General features: G+C 39.1%; 5 protein-coding genes across 11 annotated transcripts; 3 read left to right on the forward strand and 2 right to left on the reverse strand.

The window, feature by feature from the left end:
- Window positions 1–13: 13 nt before the first annotated feature.
- LOC104740341 (uncharacterized) lies at window positions 14–2,277 on the forward strand. Of its 2 annotated transcripts, none has more exons than XM_010460898.3 (6): window positions 14–157; window positions 499–618; window positions 816–1,065; window positions 1,159–1,355; window positions 1,443–1,630; window positions 1,715–2,277. In XM_010460898.3, the coding sequence occupies exons 2-6, from the start codon at window positions 524–526 to the stop codon at window positions 2,011–2,013; spliced, it is 1,029 nt and encodes a 342-aa protein (XP_010459200.1). In that variant the 5' UTR covers window positions 14–157; window positions 499–523; the 3' UTR covers window positions 2,014–2,277. The 2 variants fall into 2 exon arrangements, with proteins under 2 accessions (XP_010459200.1, XP_010459201.1); XM_010460899.3 differs by having other exon boundaries at window positions 39–106.
- On the reverse strand, window positions 2,261–5,425 carry LOC104740340 (UDP-glycosyltransferase TURAN-like). 5 transcript variants are annotated; one of them, XR_015580937.1, is made up of 16 exons: window positions 5,287–5,425; window positions 5,012–5,109; window positions 4,844–4,877; window positions 4,716–4,771; window positions 4,484–4,621; window positions 4,243–4,391; window positions 4,070–4,159; window positions 3,906–3,972; window positions 3,737–3,800; window positions 3,543–3,648; window positions 3,316–3,417; window positions 3,057–3,229; window positions 2,905–2,957; window positions 2,757–2,832; window positions 2,543–2,671; window positions 2,261–2,456 (listed from the first exon to the last, which is right to left on the reverse strand). XR_015580937.1 is itself a non-coding variant. In XM_010460897.2 (16 exons), the coding sequence occupies exons 2-16, from the start codon at window positions 5,102–5,104 to the stop codon at window positions 2,433–2,435; spliced, it is 1,395 nt and encodes a 464-aa protein (XP_010459199.2). In that variant the 5' UTR covers window positions 5,105–5,109; window positions 5,287–5,425; the 3' UTR covers window positions 2,261–2,432. The 5 variants fall into 5 exon arrangements, 3 of the variants coding, with proteins under 3 accessions (XP_010459199.2, XP_087342673.1, XP_087342672.1); XR_015580938.1 differs by having other exon boundaries at window positions 3,316–3,473; XM_010460897.2 differs by having other exon boundaries at window positions 3,316–3,458.
- A 29-nt stretch (window positions 5,426–5,454) lies between these two features.
- On the forward strand, window positions 5,455–6,995 carry LOC104740342 (DNA polymerase zeta processivity subunit-like). Of its 2 annotated transcripts, none has more exons than XM_087486549.1 (6): window positions 5,455–5,617; window positions 5,724–5,804; window positions 5,897–6,009; window positions 6,091–6,280; window positions 6,383–6,630; window positions 6,723–6,995. In XM_087486549.1, exons 1-5 carry the CDS (start codon window positions 5,590–5,592, stop codon window positions 6,592–6,594), a joined length of 624 nt encoding a protein of 207 aa, XP_087342675.1. In that variant the 5' UTR covers window positions 5,455–5,589; the 3' UTR covers window positions 6,595–6,630; window positions 6,723–6,995. The 2 variants fall into 2 exon arrangements, 1 of the variants encoding a protein (XP_087342675.1); XR_015580939.1 differs by having other exon boundaries at window positions 5,477–5,617; window positions 6,091–6,296.
- Window positions 6,996–7,260: 265 nt separating this feature from the next.
- LOC104740343 (serine/arginine-rich splicing factor SR45) lies at window positions 7,261–10,552 on the reverse strand. The gene is made up of 13 exons (XM_087486548.1): window positions 10,213–10,552; window positions 9,966–10,034; window positions 9,787–9,875; window positions 9,525–9,571; window positions 9,360–9,440; window positions 9,101–9,266; window positions 8,800–9,019; window positions 8,662–8,727; window positions 8,407–8,520; window positions 8,133–8,199; window positions 7,992–8,029; window positions 7,515–7,601; window positions 7,261–7,415 (listed from the first exon to the last, which is right to left on the reverse strand). The coding sequence occupies exons 1-12, from the start codon at window positions 10,416–10,418 to the stop codon at window positions 7,517–7,519; spliced, it is 1,248 nt and encodes a 415-aa protein (XP_087342674.1). The 5' UTR covers window positions 10,419–10,552; the 3' UTR covers window positions 7,261–7,415; window positions 7,515–7,516.
- Window positions 10,553–12,142: 1,590 nt separating this feature from the next.
- LOC104740344 (protein PAT1 homolog) lies at window positions 12,143–16,006 on the forward strand. Its single transcript, XM_010460902.3, has 5 exons — window positions 12,143–12,677; window positions 12,879–13,015; window positions 13,148–13,204; window positions 13,362–13,425; window positions 13,755–16,006. The coding sequence occupies exons 1-5, from the start codon at window positions 12,596–12,598 to the stop codon at window positions 15,719–15,721; spliced, it is 2,307 nt and encodes a 768-aa protein (XP_010459204.2). The 5' UTR covers window positions 12,143–12,595; the 3' UTR covers window positions 15,722–16,006.
- Window positions 16,007–16,254: the final 248 nt, after the last annotated feature.

Consider the following 16,254-nt stretch of genomic DNA (forward strand, 5'->3'; position numbering starts at 1 on the left):
CTTTACTTGTCCTTCGTCCTCTCCATTATTTTTACAGCGAGAATAATATTCTTTGGAGCTTTTTTAACCTTGTTGCGAAGACTCAGGCTCAGGCTCAGGCTCGGAGGTGCTCAGTCTGATCTGCGATTCTTATTTTTGTGTTGTCCTTGCGTAATTGGTACATCTCTTGGGTGTTAGGCTCTCAATTTGATTTTACGTTCTGAGTTTTCGATAATCTGATCGAATCTGGAAATCGTAGGATTAGATTATGAAGGAACCTGAAATTTTTATGGTTTTCTAACAGCGAGTTCCATTGTTGACAACGAGATTCTCTAGTTAGTTTCCACAAGTTCCAATTAGATAGAAAACGATTTGTTTTGTTTTTGATTTGTAAAAGTTTCCTTCTTTCACTGGAATGAATGATCACTTCCTTTAATGGAATTGAAGATCTTCATACGGCCTAATCCTATTTTTTATCTTCCGATTTTGATAGTCTGATTCATATTTTTTCGTGTGTAGATTGCATAGTTGTTGTTCTGCTCAGATGGCAGTCCGCTACTGGACAGCCCTGTTTCTAGTGTTGCCATGCCTTTTCAGTATTTCTAATGCTAGTGCTGGCGATGCTGATCCAAGTTACAGGTATTATAAGTTAATTCACTTTCCTTAGGATTTATACATAACTTATCTTACTTGCTTTGATATATTAGAATTTGTGTTCAAGATAAGCATGTATCTTTTATTAAGTTTATAGCGTGAACTTGGTTTAGTAGCCAGGATGTTAGCAGTCTTTTACTCATGGACGTTATGAATGAATATATCTGGCAATTTCGTATCAGGTCATGTGTTTCAGAATGTGAGGTTAGCGGTTGTGTTGGACAAGAGTGCTTTCCCCAGTGCAATTCTTCATCCAGTGGTGCTCCATGGTACATCCAAGAACCTCTGTATCTACAATGGAAACAATGGGGTTGTCAAGGTGATTGCCGTTATCAGTGTATGGTTAATAGAGAGGGAGAACGAGAAACTCTTGGTCAAGCCCCGGTCAAATACCATGGTAAATGGCCCTTCAAGCGTGTACTTGGGATTCAGGTTTGTTTATTTCTTTCAGTCACTTCTGGATTTCTGGTTGTTTCCATTAATCAGATTGAGCATGATTTTTGACTTTACCTTGTTCTTTGATAGGAGCCTGCTTCTGTTGCTTTCTCCGTGCTCAACCTAGCAATGCATTTCCATGGTTGGCTTTCCTTTTTCATTACGCTGTACTACAAATTGCCTCTGAAACAAGATAGAACAGCTTACTATGAATACGTTGGTTTGTGGCATATCTATGGTCTCCTATCCATGAACTCGTGGTTCTGGAGTGCTGTTTTCCACAGCAGGTAAATCATCTACCCATTACTTTTTTCATACACAATCTGCTTCATCTATCATATGATTTTCTAGTAATCCGTCCCCATGGTTCTCAGGGATGTTGACCTCACAGAGAGGTTGGACTACTCATCAGCAGTAGCCGTTCTTGGATTCTCACTTATCTTAGCCATCTTAAGAACCTTTGATGTTCGGGTTGAGGCTGCAAGGGTCATGGTATCCGCTCCAATACTAGCTTTTGTAACCACCCACATACTATACATCAACTTCTACAAACTCGACTATGGTACGCTACAAACTCTTTCACCTATCTGAAACCGAGTCAATATTTTTTTGGGTGAATTTCACTGGTTTTGAATGTTGTTTACAGGTTGGAACATGATTGTGTGTGTGGCAATGGGAGTCTCTCAGCTTCTCCTATGGGCAAGATGGGCCGCTGTCTCGAGCCATCCATCTAATTGGAAACTTTGGGTGGTTGTGATTGCTGGAGGCTTAGCCATGCTTCTAGAGATATATGATTTTCCTCCATATGAAGGCTACTTTGATGCTCACTCGATCTGGCATGCCGCCACAATTCCCCTTACCATTCTGTGGTGGAGCTTCATCAGAGACGATGCTGAGTTTAGAACTTCCACTCTCCTCAAGAAATCTAAAACAAAGGCAAAGTGAGTCGCCAAATTTCACAAGGTTTTCAATTCGATTGCACGATTTCTCTTAGACCACATAAGCATTGGGGAAAAAAAAAACAAAAGGAATGGATTCAAATATCAAGAAGGCAGAGTCTTTTGTTTAAAGCTAGCTGGTCTGGATTTAGTGACACAGGTTTCTTCAGTTTTTTTCCAATGTTGTTTATACGTGAACTATTGAATTTGCTTTGAGCCTTTCCGAATTTTGCCTTTGCCTTAAGTTTGGTCAATTGAGATTTTGATGTCATTTGCTCATTCATACAAACTCATGCCAAAATCGTTTTGAAATCAGACTTTTGTCAATATTTTTGAGACAATCTTGTGATATATATGATCGTGTACAAAAGTTTGAATCTACAAAATAAGTTTTTTAAGCCCACCAATTTTGAGTCTTCTCTTTCATCAATCCGCTATTTGAGATACGACCTGCATGGATCAGACGAGACATATAATGAGAAATAGCCCAACAAAATTATGTGTCGGATATAGAGACAAAGCTGAAGGATTCCTACCTGAGTAATCAAAGGTTTTGCACAATCTTCCCACTCTGTAGCCCATCGACCCGAAGAACCAGTCTCCATTGCACCCGCTTTAAGCGACATTAGTGCATCACAGTTCCGGGGAAAACCCTTGAAGAGAATCTGTTCAGAAAAACAGGGCACAAGAACATTACTACTAGTGTAGATTAGGTGAAAAGTGGCTTTAAAAGAAAGAAAAGTTACTAACTAATAATTGATCTGCTAATTCCGTTGAAGACGAAAACAAGAGTCCGTTCTTCCCATCCTTAACGAGTTCTTGAATGCTTCACAAAAGTTCAAGGTTTAAGTATTATAGTCTTTGTTCGTGAAAGTATTGAAAGTCGCTGATTATTTACCATGAGTAGGAAACCGAGCAAACTGGGAGGCCACATCCAAACATATCAACAACCTAAAACGCCAAACATCCGTAACAAGTTGACAGAAGGGAAAATCAAACCTAAGTCTTTACCTTATTAGCACATATGGGCTCTAATTATAATGGACTTACCTTCATGGGAAGGTCTAAACCTGATGACGAAGTGTGTAGGCAAACACCAAGATCTGCAGAACCTAAAAGCAATGGATAATCTTCAGCTGCAAGCCACATTGTACGGAATGCCACATGTTTGAGGTTTAATCGTTTAATTTTCTCCTCGTACATTTCCTTTTCAGGTCCTTTGCCTTCATGGACAGTATAGATAGCTCATGATCAAAGACAAAACAGCAAAAATTTGTTGTGTTCTAAACAAAAACGAAACCATCTTTACCTGTAATGATGAACAACAAATTGGGATAAAGGTGTTGCTCTTCTGAAATTTCAGCTGTATCACTTCCTTTTAATCTTGCAGCAACACGCCGATCATACATCACTGCAGCTTCCAATAGGATACCAAAATTTTCATCAGGGGTCCTGAAAATTTCATGTCTAGTATTCAATGTCACGGAAGGCTGGTGTCACAAGAGTAGTGAACAAACAATGATGAGGTGTCCTCACCAGCTTGTACTGCTCACAACAAGAGCTGGTCTGTTTTGCTTCAGCGAGATGTCCGCATTGTTTTTGGTAGTAAAAAGGGTTTCATTAAACTCTTGATTCTCCAACTCTAAATTTGAATTACAAGATTGGGCATCAGAACAAATGGAGAAGCTGAAAAGGAATCAAAAGATGAACTTTTAATTTAAAGGGGATACCTCCACTGATGAAATCATACACGCCAATTGGATGGCAAAGATCTTTCTTCACTCGGCAAAACAACTAAAGAAGTAACAAAAATTTACATTGCCCTCGATACAGTACTCTCTACCCAGAGTGAAAGTGACTGATAAAAACAATCTAGGATGGAAGAAACAAACAGCTAACCTCGTGCCTTTCTTCAAGCAAAGCAGGGCGGAAAAACTCAGGAGGCTGATCATATAAAACTTTGGCTCTGTTTCAGAACATTATTTCATACGCAATCAGAATCACATAACTTTCTTTACTTCAGAAATGTTACAGGTTACAATCTATGAGATATTCCATCTCACCTCACTCCCCAATTCTGATCCAGTTCATGTTGCATTGCTTTTGTCACACATAGCGAACCTGTTGCCATCTTTCCATAATGATTCTCAAACCTAAATCATCCTAATCTTATTATTCCACCCTTAGAGATAAAGAAGTTCCAGAGATCGTTTAAGCAACTGGTTGAAATACATACCAGCGGTATAAAAATACAAGCAAATTGTTTCTTCCTAAAGACAATGCCAACAACGTATATCCAAAATTATGCCAATCTACAACAAACGCTGCACGTCTCCATGAGCTCGCCCACTTAACAGCAATTAGGGTTGGAACAGAAGGAGGATTCTGCAGAAATAACTACGTGTAACTTCTACAAATTCTGCAAGAATATAGAATTTACTGGAAATTTTTAAAGTGAAAACGATAAAGACTTTTACCTGGACCAAGAAAATGTCAGGCGCTGGTACTTTTACGAAAAGAAACCAGAGAAGCATTGTAAACTGAATAAATGCCTTGAGCAAGAGAGTAACAGGGTAAAGTATCTTCGGCAAGAGCTGAAGGAATCGAGGCTGCGCCTGTTTAATCCCCCAAAAAAACAAGAAACTGATGATCATGAATCTACAGATTTACTAGTAGCTAGCTTATATAGAGGATTTGATTGTAGCATACCATTGTATGGATGTGGATTGATGGATGATTTAGAACAGCTTCATGGGGTATAGAACCTATTCATGAATGTTAAGAACATTTAAACAATGCATTCTGATTCACAAGAACACTGAGTTAGGAATCCTTACCTCCATATGAAACAATGTCCACTTGAAACGATGCCTGCAGTTTTATGTGACAAGCAGTGTATTGATACATAAACTAAATCCAATAAACTAAGGTATTAAAATAAACTCAAAAATCGAATCAACTGAGGTGATTAGGATTTGACCAAATGCAACATTAATAAAATGAACCTGACGAGCAAGAGAAAGAGCGTGATATTGCATCCGAGGACTTCGACCAAGATCTCCAAGTACCACTACACAAGCCCTTCCTCTTTTCCCCATCTTCACTAAAATCTCATCACAGAGTTAACCATTAGTATACTATGTCGAGCTCACGATCATGTGATTTTTTTAGTCAGACTCTACTGATCCATAGGAAACTAGGGTTACAAACAAATTCAAAGAGAGAACACGAACAAAAATCTCAGAAAACAAGATCAAGCAATCGTTGAATCAAATCTTACCGGTTCTCCCAGATCTCGTCGATATTGCTCCGGGCAAAATTTTCCGATGAAGCGGAGGAGAAAGAGTTACATTAATGAAAAAAAAACACAAAATTGGGCCCTAAAAAGAATTTGGGCCATGAGTTACAAGCCCATGTCTTATAGTTCTGTAAAGGAACAAAGAGTCACGTGTCTGTCACATGTTTTGATTATCTGACGGCGAAAGAAGGAGGACTTCGTATTCACGGCGAAGGCGCCATCGACGGCGAAGTTATGATTCGTTCCTTAAATCACAGAGGAGGTTTCTGAGATTGTGTGACGCTAATGAATCGGAAGGATGATAATCATTCAGGTAACTCACTCATTTTCGATTTTCAGTCTCATAAAAACATTATAGTATAGTACTCCTATCTATGAATTTGGTTTCTCAAAAAATTTGTGACTTTTGGGTCATTCAGGAGAAGTTGCTCGCACTGTGGTGGAGTTTTTGGAAGTAGCCATCACAATGATTGTATCCCTCGAAGGTTTTTACCCATCTGGTGAGTAAAGAGCAATGGATTGTGTTTTTCATTTTGATTTGCATCCATCCCCAAAGTGATTGATTGATTTGATCATCTTGTGTGTTGTGAAGCGGCATTTGAAAGGCGGAGATATATGAATGTTGTGGTACAAAGAGCAAGGCATCCTGAGCTACGCGACTATATCCACTCTGCTGCTTCTGGGCTACTTCCTTTTATTGAAAAGGTGTTAAGTCATATCAATTCCAGTATTATCATAATAGAATATCACATGAACAGTGTTTGTTGTTGCTCACTGAAACTTCAGGGTCTTGTTGAGAGAGTAGCAGTCATATTTTTCAGTGAGGATAATGTTCCTGTGGAGAGATTCGTCTTTAAGCTCACAATTAACACGTCTTGCGCTGCTTTAGTAGAAGAGTGTCAGTTGGAGTTCGCGCTTAGGTCCTTCTTAGTCAAGCTTTCCGTTTCAAAATCCCTTGTCAAGCCTCTTCCTCAAAGTATATATATGTTTATGTATACATTTCTAGCTCCACCCTTTTTTTTACTTCTTATTCGCCATATTCTCTGTTCTTAGAGCAATGTTTCCCACTCGAAAACAGATTGTAGATGGGAGGTAACGGCTTATCTGAGGTCACTTCCTGAAGTGGGTTCAAGCAAAGAAGGAGAGCTATGGATTCCAACAGACACAAAACAGTGGCAGAAGCCACCAGTTATAACGCCTGTCAAGTCTTTGAACAGCGAGCCACTCTGTTTGCAGCTTTACTTGGAACACCCAAATTTCTCTGAACCACAACCTTGTCATGCCCAATGATGTCTCAGGAAATGCACTCCATGAGCCATAAGTCAGGTAACACACGAGCTTGGGGGCGCAGTTGGACACAATTTCTATGCAAAGATGCATTATTGTTTTGTATTATTTACTCCCATTTGTTTTTGCAGGGTGTGAAGTTGAAGGAGGGCCATCGTTGAATAAGGACCATTTGTTAACAAATTCCAAATATGCATTTAAAACATGTTTGAGATTGTGAAGTCAAATGCATATATGGCATTAATTAACGATGAAGATGAAGACTTCATTCCAAAGATATTAAAGTACCATACTGTATGTATTAATCTCGCTCACATCCTCTCTCGAGTAGATGCAGAAAATAGTACAGTGATGTAATAATTCATATTATATATAGAACATCTTGCGGAGTGCTCCATATAAAATACGATGTTATGTAGCTCAAGTTAGGATTTCAGCAGTAAATTTTGAAAATCGTTTTCCCCTGTGTGAAAATATGATATTTTGTTGTTGTTGGTGTGATTAAGAGAAAAACGTAAAGAGTATAGGAGAAGAAGGTCCGTATTTGTTGGTGGAAGGAACCTTTATAGTTGATGCTACTAATTTCTTCCGTTAACTTAATCAACTAATTTGTTGTGTATTTGATATATAGTTTATGTGACATGTATAATCTTAGTGAAGGAGCTATTCTTCGAGAAGACTGAATATATTAATTAAATACTTTTAAATGGACAAGTCAAAATATCACTGCAAGATCTAATGGGAGATCCATACATAAAAGAAGATTAAAACATCCAACACTACAAAAGCCACAACTCTCATTTGGTCTCTGCTAAACATTGTATCTGTTATAAGAAAAGAGGGCGAGACAGACGATAAAGATAAGGTTGTTGAAGAGAGCTACAAGAAGACTCAAAGCTTTTTTTTTATAACACTTTTACTACCTTTAAGTTTTGCGAGGTGGAGGTGGAGGTGGCGGCGGTGAACTGCTGCTGCTGCTGTTACTGCTGCTTCTTTTTCCTCTCAGTGGCCTAAACATACCCAACAACAACAACAACATTTTTTCTTTGATGATTAGACAAAATTATTCACGGAATCTTTAAACCAATTCTAATCTGTCTTTGTATGATCACAGTCTCATTAACTAATCAGATCCAACATAAGCAAAAGTTTTATTTGCTACCATATCTTAAGCTTCGGTATCTAATTGCCCGGAGCTATCTACGTACGAACTCAAGATTTCAACATAGTGTAGGTTTCAGATGTTTATGGTGTCTTTTTTTTTATCACGAACTAGAGTAACCTAGTCTCACTACATATAACTTAACAGTGGAGCTTTTTTACTAATGCATGCCACAGACTAAGGTGTTCCCAGTTTAAGAAGAGGAGAGGACTAGTCTTAAGACAAAGAAAGTGTTTACCTTCTAGGGCTGCGGCTTCTTGAAACCTTCCTAGGAATCTGCAAGTTTTTATAATGCACACAGTATAGAGAATTAAAACACATAACTCCACAAGGCACCAACAATTTTATAGCTAAAGAGGGATCTGCAACAGCCCCTTACCCTTCTGGGACTTGGTGAACTGGAGTAAGAAGATGACCTCCCTCGTCTCCCAGCTGGACCTCGTCCCCTGCTTACAATCAAAGACATAATTACACCACTAATGATTGGAAAAAGTAGGATGCTGGGGTATACTCAGTAATTATGCAAGGCTCAAAAACATGTTATGAATCTTATATCATTATATTTACTATCTTAGCTACTCCTCTGAAACAAAATACAATCAAGGAGACACCGAAGATAACCGTGGTAAAATTTTAAATGAGTTCAAACATACCTGCGGGGTGAGATGGACCTTGAACGAGAGCGACCAGCTCTACGAATTGGGGATCGGCTACGCCTGCGGATTGGGGATCTTCTGAGAGGACTGCGTACTCTCCTTGCAGGTGACCTGAAACACGCCCAATACAAATCATATATATAAAACTGCACATTTCTCAAGATCTAATTTACTGAGTACTATAATCTCTAAAGCTGTAATTCCTATCATCCAATTACTACAGCCGTAGTTAGGGTACCACAAAAGAATTACCTTCTCCTTAGAGGAAGAGGAGACCGTCTTCGAACAGGACTGCCACGAATTCTTCTAGGGGAACCCCTGTTCACAGATAAAAATGGTGAGCTCTCAATTCTAAAAACATCACACATATCATATGGTGCCACAGCTAACCTTGGAGGAGATCTATATCGTCTTGGAGGGGGAGAAGATGGAGAACGGCCTCTAGATGGCGATGCTGGCCTGCGTCTAGGTGGTGTATCACCACGACGGCGGATAGGAGATCCAGGCCTCCGGCGAGGGGGAGAATCAGGCAATCGCCTAGGTGATGCGCCTCTCCTCAGTGGAGGTGATCTCCTCCTTGGAGAAAGTACTGTTTTCCGTTGCGGAGATGCTAAGCACATATAAATCATAATCATTGACACAATACAAATCATGGACTACAACAATAACAAAAAAAAAAACGTAGACTTACTATCTCTTGGGCGCCTGGGACCATCTTTCTCAATTTCAGCACCGGCATTATCAGATTTTGATGCATCTCTCTTTGGTGCACTTGAGACAGGTTTAGGGGGTGGAGATACTTTGCGACGAGGTGGTAGTGTGAAACTTGCTTTAACAACATTTCCATCAATTTGGCCCTGCGTTAAGTACAAAAAAAAGTTTGCATAAATCTTCTCAGCAAATATGTTAAGTACAGAAATATAGCAGTTCGTATCTGGAAAGAGACGTACACCATCCATGAACAGCTGCGCTTTCTCAGCATCAGCTCTTGCCTTGAATTCAACATAGGCATGTCCTCTTGGAAGATTAACCTATTAAAATAGAAAAGATATATGAGCAACTTTCATAACAAGTGATACCAGTAAACAAAAGAGAGTAAAGAAATAGCAACTTACAGCTCGATCTATCGCAAGTTCCACATGTATAACTTCACCAAAGTTGCCTAAAAATTCAAAAAAACAAGCCATTAATAACATAAAGAGTTAAGACTTAACATCTTCGCCAAGCAAACTAGTCATCCAAAATAAAGTAATGACAATGCTAGTAATGGGTGATGACCTATACACTACTGATCAAAGTTGAGGCGGCCCTAAAGCACTGGTTTAGTAGGTTATGGTGTAATAAAATCAGAACAAGACAAAAGACCAATCAACATACCAAAAATTTCTTTGAGATGGCCTTCGTTCACATTCCTACTAAGAGAACCAATATGGAGGACAAGAGATTCTTGAGTAGGAGCAGCTTTCCTGAAACCATAATTAGATTGTAAAGTCAGCAAAACTGAGCATCTGAAGAAAGCATGAATTATGTGCACGAGACAGGAGTTTCGAGATTACTTAGAAGGTGATGAGGCTCCTTTAGATTGTGGAGGAGGAGAGCGACCTCGCCTAGCAGGTCCAGCAGGACTGCAAGAAAGAAAATATTTATCAGAACATCAATGTCACGATTAGATATATATATATAACCCAGAAAAATAGGTCAAATTGCAACAGCCTCCGTTCTTACAAACTTCTTCTTCCCACAACAAGGATGAAAGCCAGGAATCAAATTGGAAATTGGAAAAACTTTGGAAGAAAACCAAACCTTTTTCCACGGCGTGGAGGACTACGACTCCCAGAACTGACGCTCCGGGAAGGAGATGAAGATGAAGAGAGCGATCTAGAACGGGAGCGGGAGCGCGAAAGAGACCTAGAGGGACTCGAACCAGAGCGGGAACGGGATCTGGAGCTGGAACGAGAAGAAGAGCCAGACAAGGAAGGGGAACGACGGCCACGACTTAGTTTCGCCATTGGCGATATCGACGACGCAACTAGCGAAACCTTGCTTCAAAACCCTAGCGGATAAAAAAAAAAGATTAGAGGAGAGAGGAAGGAGAGACTGTCAATTTTTTTATTATGTGGTCCTTTTTTTTTTTTTGCGCACTGTGGATTTATTTACACAACTAACATTATAATCCGCGAGATGACACGTGACAGGTTTTTATTTGCTTAATGTTGAATAAAGGGATTTTTAGCATTTGTTAAGAAATTTAAACCATAAAATTCCAAGTTAAAAATTACTGCCATGAAACACTAAACAAAGATAATCCGTGTCGAAAAAAAAAAAAAAAATGCTCTGTTCTCTCTCCTTCGAGACTTGTCCTTTATGGCGTCTTTTGGGTCTAGTAACTGCTCTTATTTTCTCTGACGAAGCAATTGTCCACCGACATATTCCCAACGGAGTAATTTGCAGGCTTCCCCATGATAAGGTTGAGAATCATTTTAAACGAATTGATTCCATTTGCTTCCCTTCTACCAATCAAAACCTTTTTTTCCCTAAAATTTCAGATATCGAAATCTATCAAAATATTTCAGAAATTTGGAGAACTATTTCAATTTCGACTTGGAAGAAGAAGAAGCAAATATGGATAAATTTTTCTCTCGTCCATTGTCCCTCTCAACAGAGGTGTTATCTTCCGTTCGATGTTGATTCGTTTACTCGTCTAACCATTGGCGGTGTTCTTCCGGTTACATCCGGCGTTGTCTTTCCCATGGATTCATATTCCATCGGCCGTTGTTTCATACTTATGCAAATTAAGGGGCAAATCCTAACGGCTTTGCTTTGGAAGAAACCACCATGGAGAATAGTACGAGATCTTGGTTTTGGAATCGTACTTGCCTCCATTATCAGTGCACATGAGGTTAGTAATTTACCATATATATGGCATTCCAAAATAGAACCAGTGCAACAATTATATGGATGTTGGAGAGACACACTGATATTGGAGGCTAGGAGTAAGGGATATTTATATGAAAAGCCGGTCAGAAAATATTTATCATTATGTCGACAATCATGGATATTATCTACAATCAAGAAAGATGTCATTTCTTGGTACAAGAGATGGCAATATGTATATGGTTTGCGATGTAACAGATGGATCGCAACTACTGATTTTCGAAGAAATTATTGGAGTTTCATCAAAAAGATGATAGCCAGAAAGAGAAGATCGAAGACGAAAACGAAGAAAGAAAATAACCGAGTTATTACTCTGTTAGCATATAAGTCTTACCTAGTAAAAGAAGCAGCGTTTAATTTTGCTTTTTCGATTATTTTGTTTTACTTTACTATTGGTTATATATATATGTTTATGAATAACTATGTATTTTCTGATTCAAGATAATAAAATCAGATGTTAAAAAAAAAAAAATATATATATACTGCCATGAATATTATTTTTATGGCTTTTTTACAAATGAAAAAAATACGCTTTAGTTGAATTTAAAATATCAAAAAACTAGTAACTCATAATTAAAACTTAACCACTTGTTTGAGAATGTTCTAATTAATTTAACAATGGTGCTAATCTCTTTGTACACAGTACACACCACCAACTAAATTGGCTTACATTCGTAGTTTCTAATAAAAAGATTATGGTCGGTTTAATGTAATAAAAAATATAATTAAAGGATTTTTAATATTATTTTTTAATGAATAAAAAAATAAAGGAAGATGATGATATGTAAATATCGTTTTCAAGTTGCTGCTCCTTTTTAACATATAAAAAAAGCTGGCAACCGCCCAACCCCACCCCACCTCCTCTTTTTCTCTCAAATAAATTTTTGTTTTTTCTTCGTCAGAATTATTCAATTTATCATTGCCTCCTCCTCCTCCTCCTCCTTCTCAATCACAAATTTCTCCAATCTCGCTATCTTCTCTTCCCATCTAGGGCTCTTCTTCTCCTCCTCGTCCCTGGAGCCTAACAAAACTCCAGGAACCCACCCAATCTTGCCTCAAGTCACAAAAAGTTCGATCGTGAACCGATCTTCTCAGTTCTGCTACATTTACGATTTACGAATCGTAATTTTGAAATTCGTTTGGGGATATTTCTGGTTTTATTTGTCGATCACGACTTGTTAAAGAACGCTAGTAGGGGTTAAAAAGATTTAACTGAAGATTTTGGATTGATGTGGGTAAAGCTCTATAGATTATGAACGGTCTTGGCTCTGGGAGTAGTATCGAACAAGCTTCCCAATCCATGGATCTTAAGCAGATTGGAGATAATTCTACAGGTTTTATTCTGTTTTCTCATGTTTACTAATGCTCTTTTGAGTTAAGTTTGCTTTTGTTTGGTCTTCAATGGTTTACAAGTAGTTTCTAATATTGCTCTTATTATGAATTTGGAAAATAAGATGATATGTTGTCGATCCAACCCTAGAGTTCAAATAATGCTTGCTTCTCATGAATGTTGATTGATGGTTTCTTTGGTGCAGGTGTCTTCGATGCATCTCAGTATGCTTTTTTTGGTAACCATGTTGTTGAGGAGGTTGAGCTGGGTGGATTGGAAGACCAAGAAGAGGATTTACCCTTAGCTGGAAAAGAAGAAGATTTTGCCTTTGATAAGGAAGAGGTTTGTTCTAACACCATCTCTATCTTTTCCATGTCTCCTTGTTGAGAGTTCAGGGGAATTTGTGGTGTTTTTTTTTTTTTTTTTTGGGATTCATCTGCTGGTGTCTCATAAGATTCTCCCCAATCTATGCAGGCTGAAGTTTCTAGAACTCTTTTTGACGCTGATGATCTTGCTAGTACATTTTCGAAGGTCAGCTTACATATGCCCAGCGAATGTTCTTACTCTCGTGTCGTAGCTTTTTCTTTCCTTTTGCTCGATCCAGACTTGTTAATTTATGCTTCAAACAGGAGAAGATTTCATTGAAGCTTATAATAATCTGAAGATTTTTTGTTTTTTCTTGTTACAGTTGAATAGGAATCCTGAGAAATATAGGAGCACGGTACCCGTAGCTGGTAACGGTTCAAGACAGAGTGAGTTCTTATGTGCACTGGTTTTTAACTCAAAACTCTTTACATTAGAATGGAAATTTGATTATCGCATACTGTCTGTAGACCTTGTGTCAGGGTTTCTCTATGGTGAACTTAAAACATTTCTATTTTACCATATTATTGTATGGGTATGATCTATTTAATTGTGTAAATAGCTTTAGATTTATGGTGCGACAAGTTCTTAGCCCATTATTTCTCCTCCGGCCATGCATTATTTCTCCTCTGGTGTCTCATAAGATTTCATTTATGCTCTTTGTTTACATTTTACTGAATTTGTAATTCACCCTTTTATCATTCATCTTTTCCCCCAGATTATGTTGGTAATGGGTGGAACCATAGGGAGGAGTTGCCAAATCGGTATAACCAGCAAAGTTCAGACTCTGAGGCCATCCAAGATGACATAAGGTGGCCATCACAGCCTTTTCCTACTCCAAATCTTGTTGAGCAAAGAAACCTGCATAGAGCAACATCATATCCTGAACCACAGCATCAACAGCCCCCATACCAGCATCAACAACAATTTTCCAGCGAACCGATTCTTGTGTCAGATCAGCATGTAGGCCCTCATATGGGATCGCCATTTCCAAGTTCTCATCCTCAGTTGGTTGGCATGCATCATGAATCACCGCAACACACTGGAAACATGCCTCAACTGCGACCTTCTCTTCTCGTGAACAATCGCCCCTCAGCTCAGTGGATGAATCGCCAAAATATGTTTCCTGGGGACAGTTCTGGGATCATGAACAATATGTTACCACAACAGCAGTTATCTCATCAAAACGGTTTGATGCCGCAACAGCAAAGGATACCTAAGATGCAGGTTCCTCAGAGTAGGTTACTACATCCGATGCAGCCTCACGGGCATTTGCCAGGAATGCAGCCTCAACCATTTAACTCCCACCTTTCTCGATCAGCGTCCTCGGGCAGTTATGATGCAATGCTTGGGTTTGGTGATCAGAGGGAAGCAAGACCAGGATCGGGTCAGGGGAACAGACACAACATGCGCTTTCCTCAACAGGGTTTTGATGGTGGGCTTCAGAGGAGAAATAATGCATGGCCTCCTTTCCGGTCTAAATATATGACAGCTGATGAAATAGAGAACATCTTGAGAATGCAGCTTGTAGCTACACATAGCAATGATCCTTATGTAGATGATTATTACCACCAGGGGCGTCTTGCTAAGAAATCTGCTGGCGCCAAACTGAAGCACCATTTCTGTCCGAATCATTTAAGAGACCTTCCATCTCGCGCACGTACTAACAATGAGCCCCATGCATATCTTCAGGTTGATGCTCTTGGTAGAGTTCCTTTCTCTTCGATCCGCAGGCCTCGGCCTCTGCTTGAAATGGATCCTCCAAATTCAAATAAATCTGGTAATCTGGACCAGAAAGATACAGACAAGCCCCTTGAACAAGAACCAATGCTTGCAGCTAGGGTGATTATTGAGGAAGGTCTCTACCTCTTCCTCGAGGTAGATGATATTGACCGATTCTTAGAGTTCAATCAACTCCCAGATGGTGGAAACCAGTTGAGGCAAAAGCGACAAGCTCTGTTGGATGGGCTTGCAGTGTCATTGCAGCTTGTTGACCCACTTGGTAAAAACGGGCAAAACAGTGGGCTTGCATCTCAGGATCTTGTCTTTCTAAGGATCACCTCCCTTCGAAAGGGCCGGAAGCTACTCACAAGGTACCTCCAGCTTCTTTTCCCCGGCAGTGATCTAATGCGAATCGTCTGCATGGCTATTTTTAGACACTTAAGGTCTTTGTTTGGAGTGAGATCATCAGATGCCGAAACCACAAAAACAACAATCAAACTTGGAAAAGTTGTCGCGTTATGCATTCACACCATGGATCTTGGACCCGTAAGCGCTTGTCTAGCAGCAGTTTCTTGTTCTTCCGAGCACCCACCACTTCGCCCTTTGGGTAGCCCTGTTGGAGACGAGTCTACTATTATACTGAAAACTGCACTCGATAGAGCTTCCGAGCTTCTCAGTGCTAACAATTACAACAACGCAGGCATGAATCTGTGGCGTGCTTCCTTTGATGAGTTCTTTAACTTACTGATGAAACACTGCATAAGCAAGTACGACAGTATAATGCAGAACCTGAATTCGCAATTGTTACCACACTTTGCCACAGAGATGTCTGACGCTGCTGCACAAGCTATTGTCAGGGAAATGCCTATCGAGCTTCTACGTGCAAGTTTCCCGCACATTAGTGATGAGCAAAAGAGAATACTTTTGGAATTCTTGAAGCCTGGTAGCCAGAAAATCGGATAAAAACTATAAGTACAACATGGAGCAGAAATAGTTAGCAACTGAGAAATAGTATCCTACTTTTTCTTCCACTAGTGGTTCTTCTTTCTTTGATTCTCTATTTTTGTGTGACGATATGAATGATGTAACCGAAGCAGGAGAAGTTAGGGTTGGCGTGTACAGAGAAAGATCTGAAGCTTGTTTTTATCCATAAGATAGGCAATAAAGATGACAGTTACTACTTTCTGTGCATGTTTATCTCACAAAGGTTTCGATTTTTTACTCGGAAATCAATAAATCTTTTTCACATGTGTTTTGAGTATTTCTCTTTTGTTATTCATTCAAATGGTTCCTAAACGAATATAGGGTAATAAATATTTTGCTACGAGTGTTTGTCTTCATCTTTTGTCACATAAGTTGTTGATATTGTAAATTGTTTTTGCCCTTGTTACAGACAAACCTAAAAGCAATTCTCAAAACAATGAATCTTAGATTGAATCAATAACATCAAAGCCATTAAGGTTAATCATACCAAAATATTCTTCAATTCTTGCAAA

This window comes from Camelina sativa, chromosome 14 (assembly GCF_030686135.1).
Source record: "Camelina sativa cultivar CO46 ecotype springtype chromosome 14, ASM3068613v1".
In the NCBI taxonomy this organism is placed as follows: domain Eukaryota; kingdom Viridiplantae; phylum Streptophyta; class Magnoliopsida; order Brassicales; family Brassicaceae; genus Camelina; species Camelina sativa.

What these genes read in the sequence shown, in the direction of transcription:
- LOC104740343 (XM_087486548.1), bottom strand. Translation starts at nt 10,418, where the DNA reads ATGGCGAAACTAAGTCGTGGCCGTCGTTCCCCTTCCTTGTCTGGCTCT. An exon ending in CGCAGCTGTTCATGGATGGT is followed by an intron (nt 9,267 to 9,359) that starts GTACGTCTCTTT and finishes TACTTAACGCAG; the next exon opens with GGCCAAATTGATGGAAATGT. An exon ending in CCTCTTCCTCTAAGGAGAAG is followed by an intron (nt 8,521 to 8,661) that starts GTAATTCTTTTG and finishes GGCGTGTTTCAG; the next exon opens with GTCACCTGCAAGGAGAGTAC.
- LOC104740340 (XM_010460897.2), bottom strand. Translation starts at nt 5,104, where the DNA reads ATGGGGAAAAGAGGAAGGGCTTGTGTAGTGGTACTTGGAGATCTTGGT. An exon ending in CTTGTATTTTTATACCGCTG is followed by an intron (nt 4,160 to 4,242) that starts GTATGTATTTCA and finishes AGGATGATTTAG; the next exon opens with GTTTGAGAATCATTATGGAA. An exon ending in CAAAACCTTTGATTACTCAG is followed by an intron (nt 2,457 to 2,542) that starts GTAGGAATCCTT and finishes TGATCCATGCAG; the next exon opens with GTCGTATCTCAAATAGCGGA.
- LOC104740342 (XM_087486549.1), top strand. Translation starts at nt 5,590, where the DNA reads ATGAATCGGAAGGATGATAATCATTCAG. An exon ending in TACTTCCTTTTATTGAAAAG is followed by an intron (nt 6,010 to 6,090) that starts GTGTTAAGTCAT and finishes CTGAAACTTCAG; the next exon opens with GGTCTTGTTGAGAGAGTAGC. An exon ending in TGTCAAGCCTCTTCCTCAAA is followed by an intron (nt 6,281 to 6,382) that starts GTATATATATGT and finishes ACTCGAAAACAG; the next exon opens with ATTGTAGATGGGAGGTAACG.
- LOC104740344 (XM_010460902.3), top strand. Translation starts at nt 12,596, where the DNA reads ATGAACGGTCTTGGCTCTGGGAGTAGTATCGAACAAGCTTCCCAATCC. An exon ending in GATTGGAGATAATTCTACAG is followed by an intron (nt 12,678 to 12,878) that starts GTTTTATTCTGT and finishes TCTTTGGTGCAG; the next exon opens with GTGTCTTCGATGCATCTCAG. An exon ending in TTGCTAGTACATTTTCGAAG is followed by an intron (nt 13,205 to 13,361) that starts GTCAGCTTACAT and finishes TTCTTGTTACAG; the next exon opens with TTGAATAGGAATCCTGAGAA.
- LOC104740341 (XM_010460898.3), top strand. Translation starts at nt 524, where the DNA reads ATGGCAGTCCGCTACTGGACAGCCCTGTTTCTAGTGTTGCCATGCCTT. An exon ending in AGCGTGTACTTGGGATTCAG is followed by an intron (nt 1,066 to 1,158) that starts GTTTGTTTATTT and finishes GTTCTTTGATAG; the next exon opens with GAGCCTGCTTCTGTTGCTTT. An exon ending in AGTGCTGTTTTCCACAGCAG is followed by an intron (nt 1,356 to 1,442) that starts GTAAATCATCTA and finishes CATGGTTCTCAG; the next exon opens with GGATGTTGACCTCACAGAGA.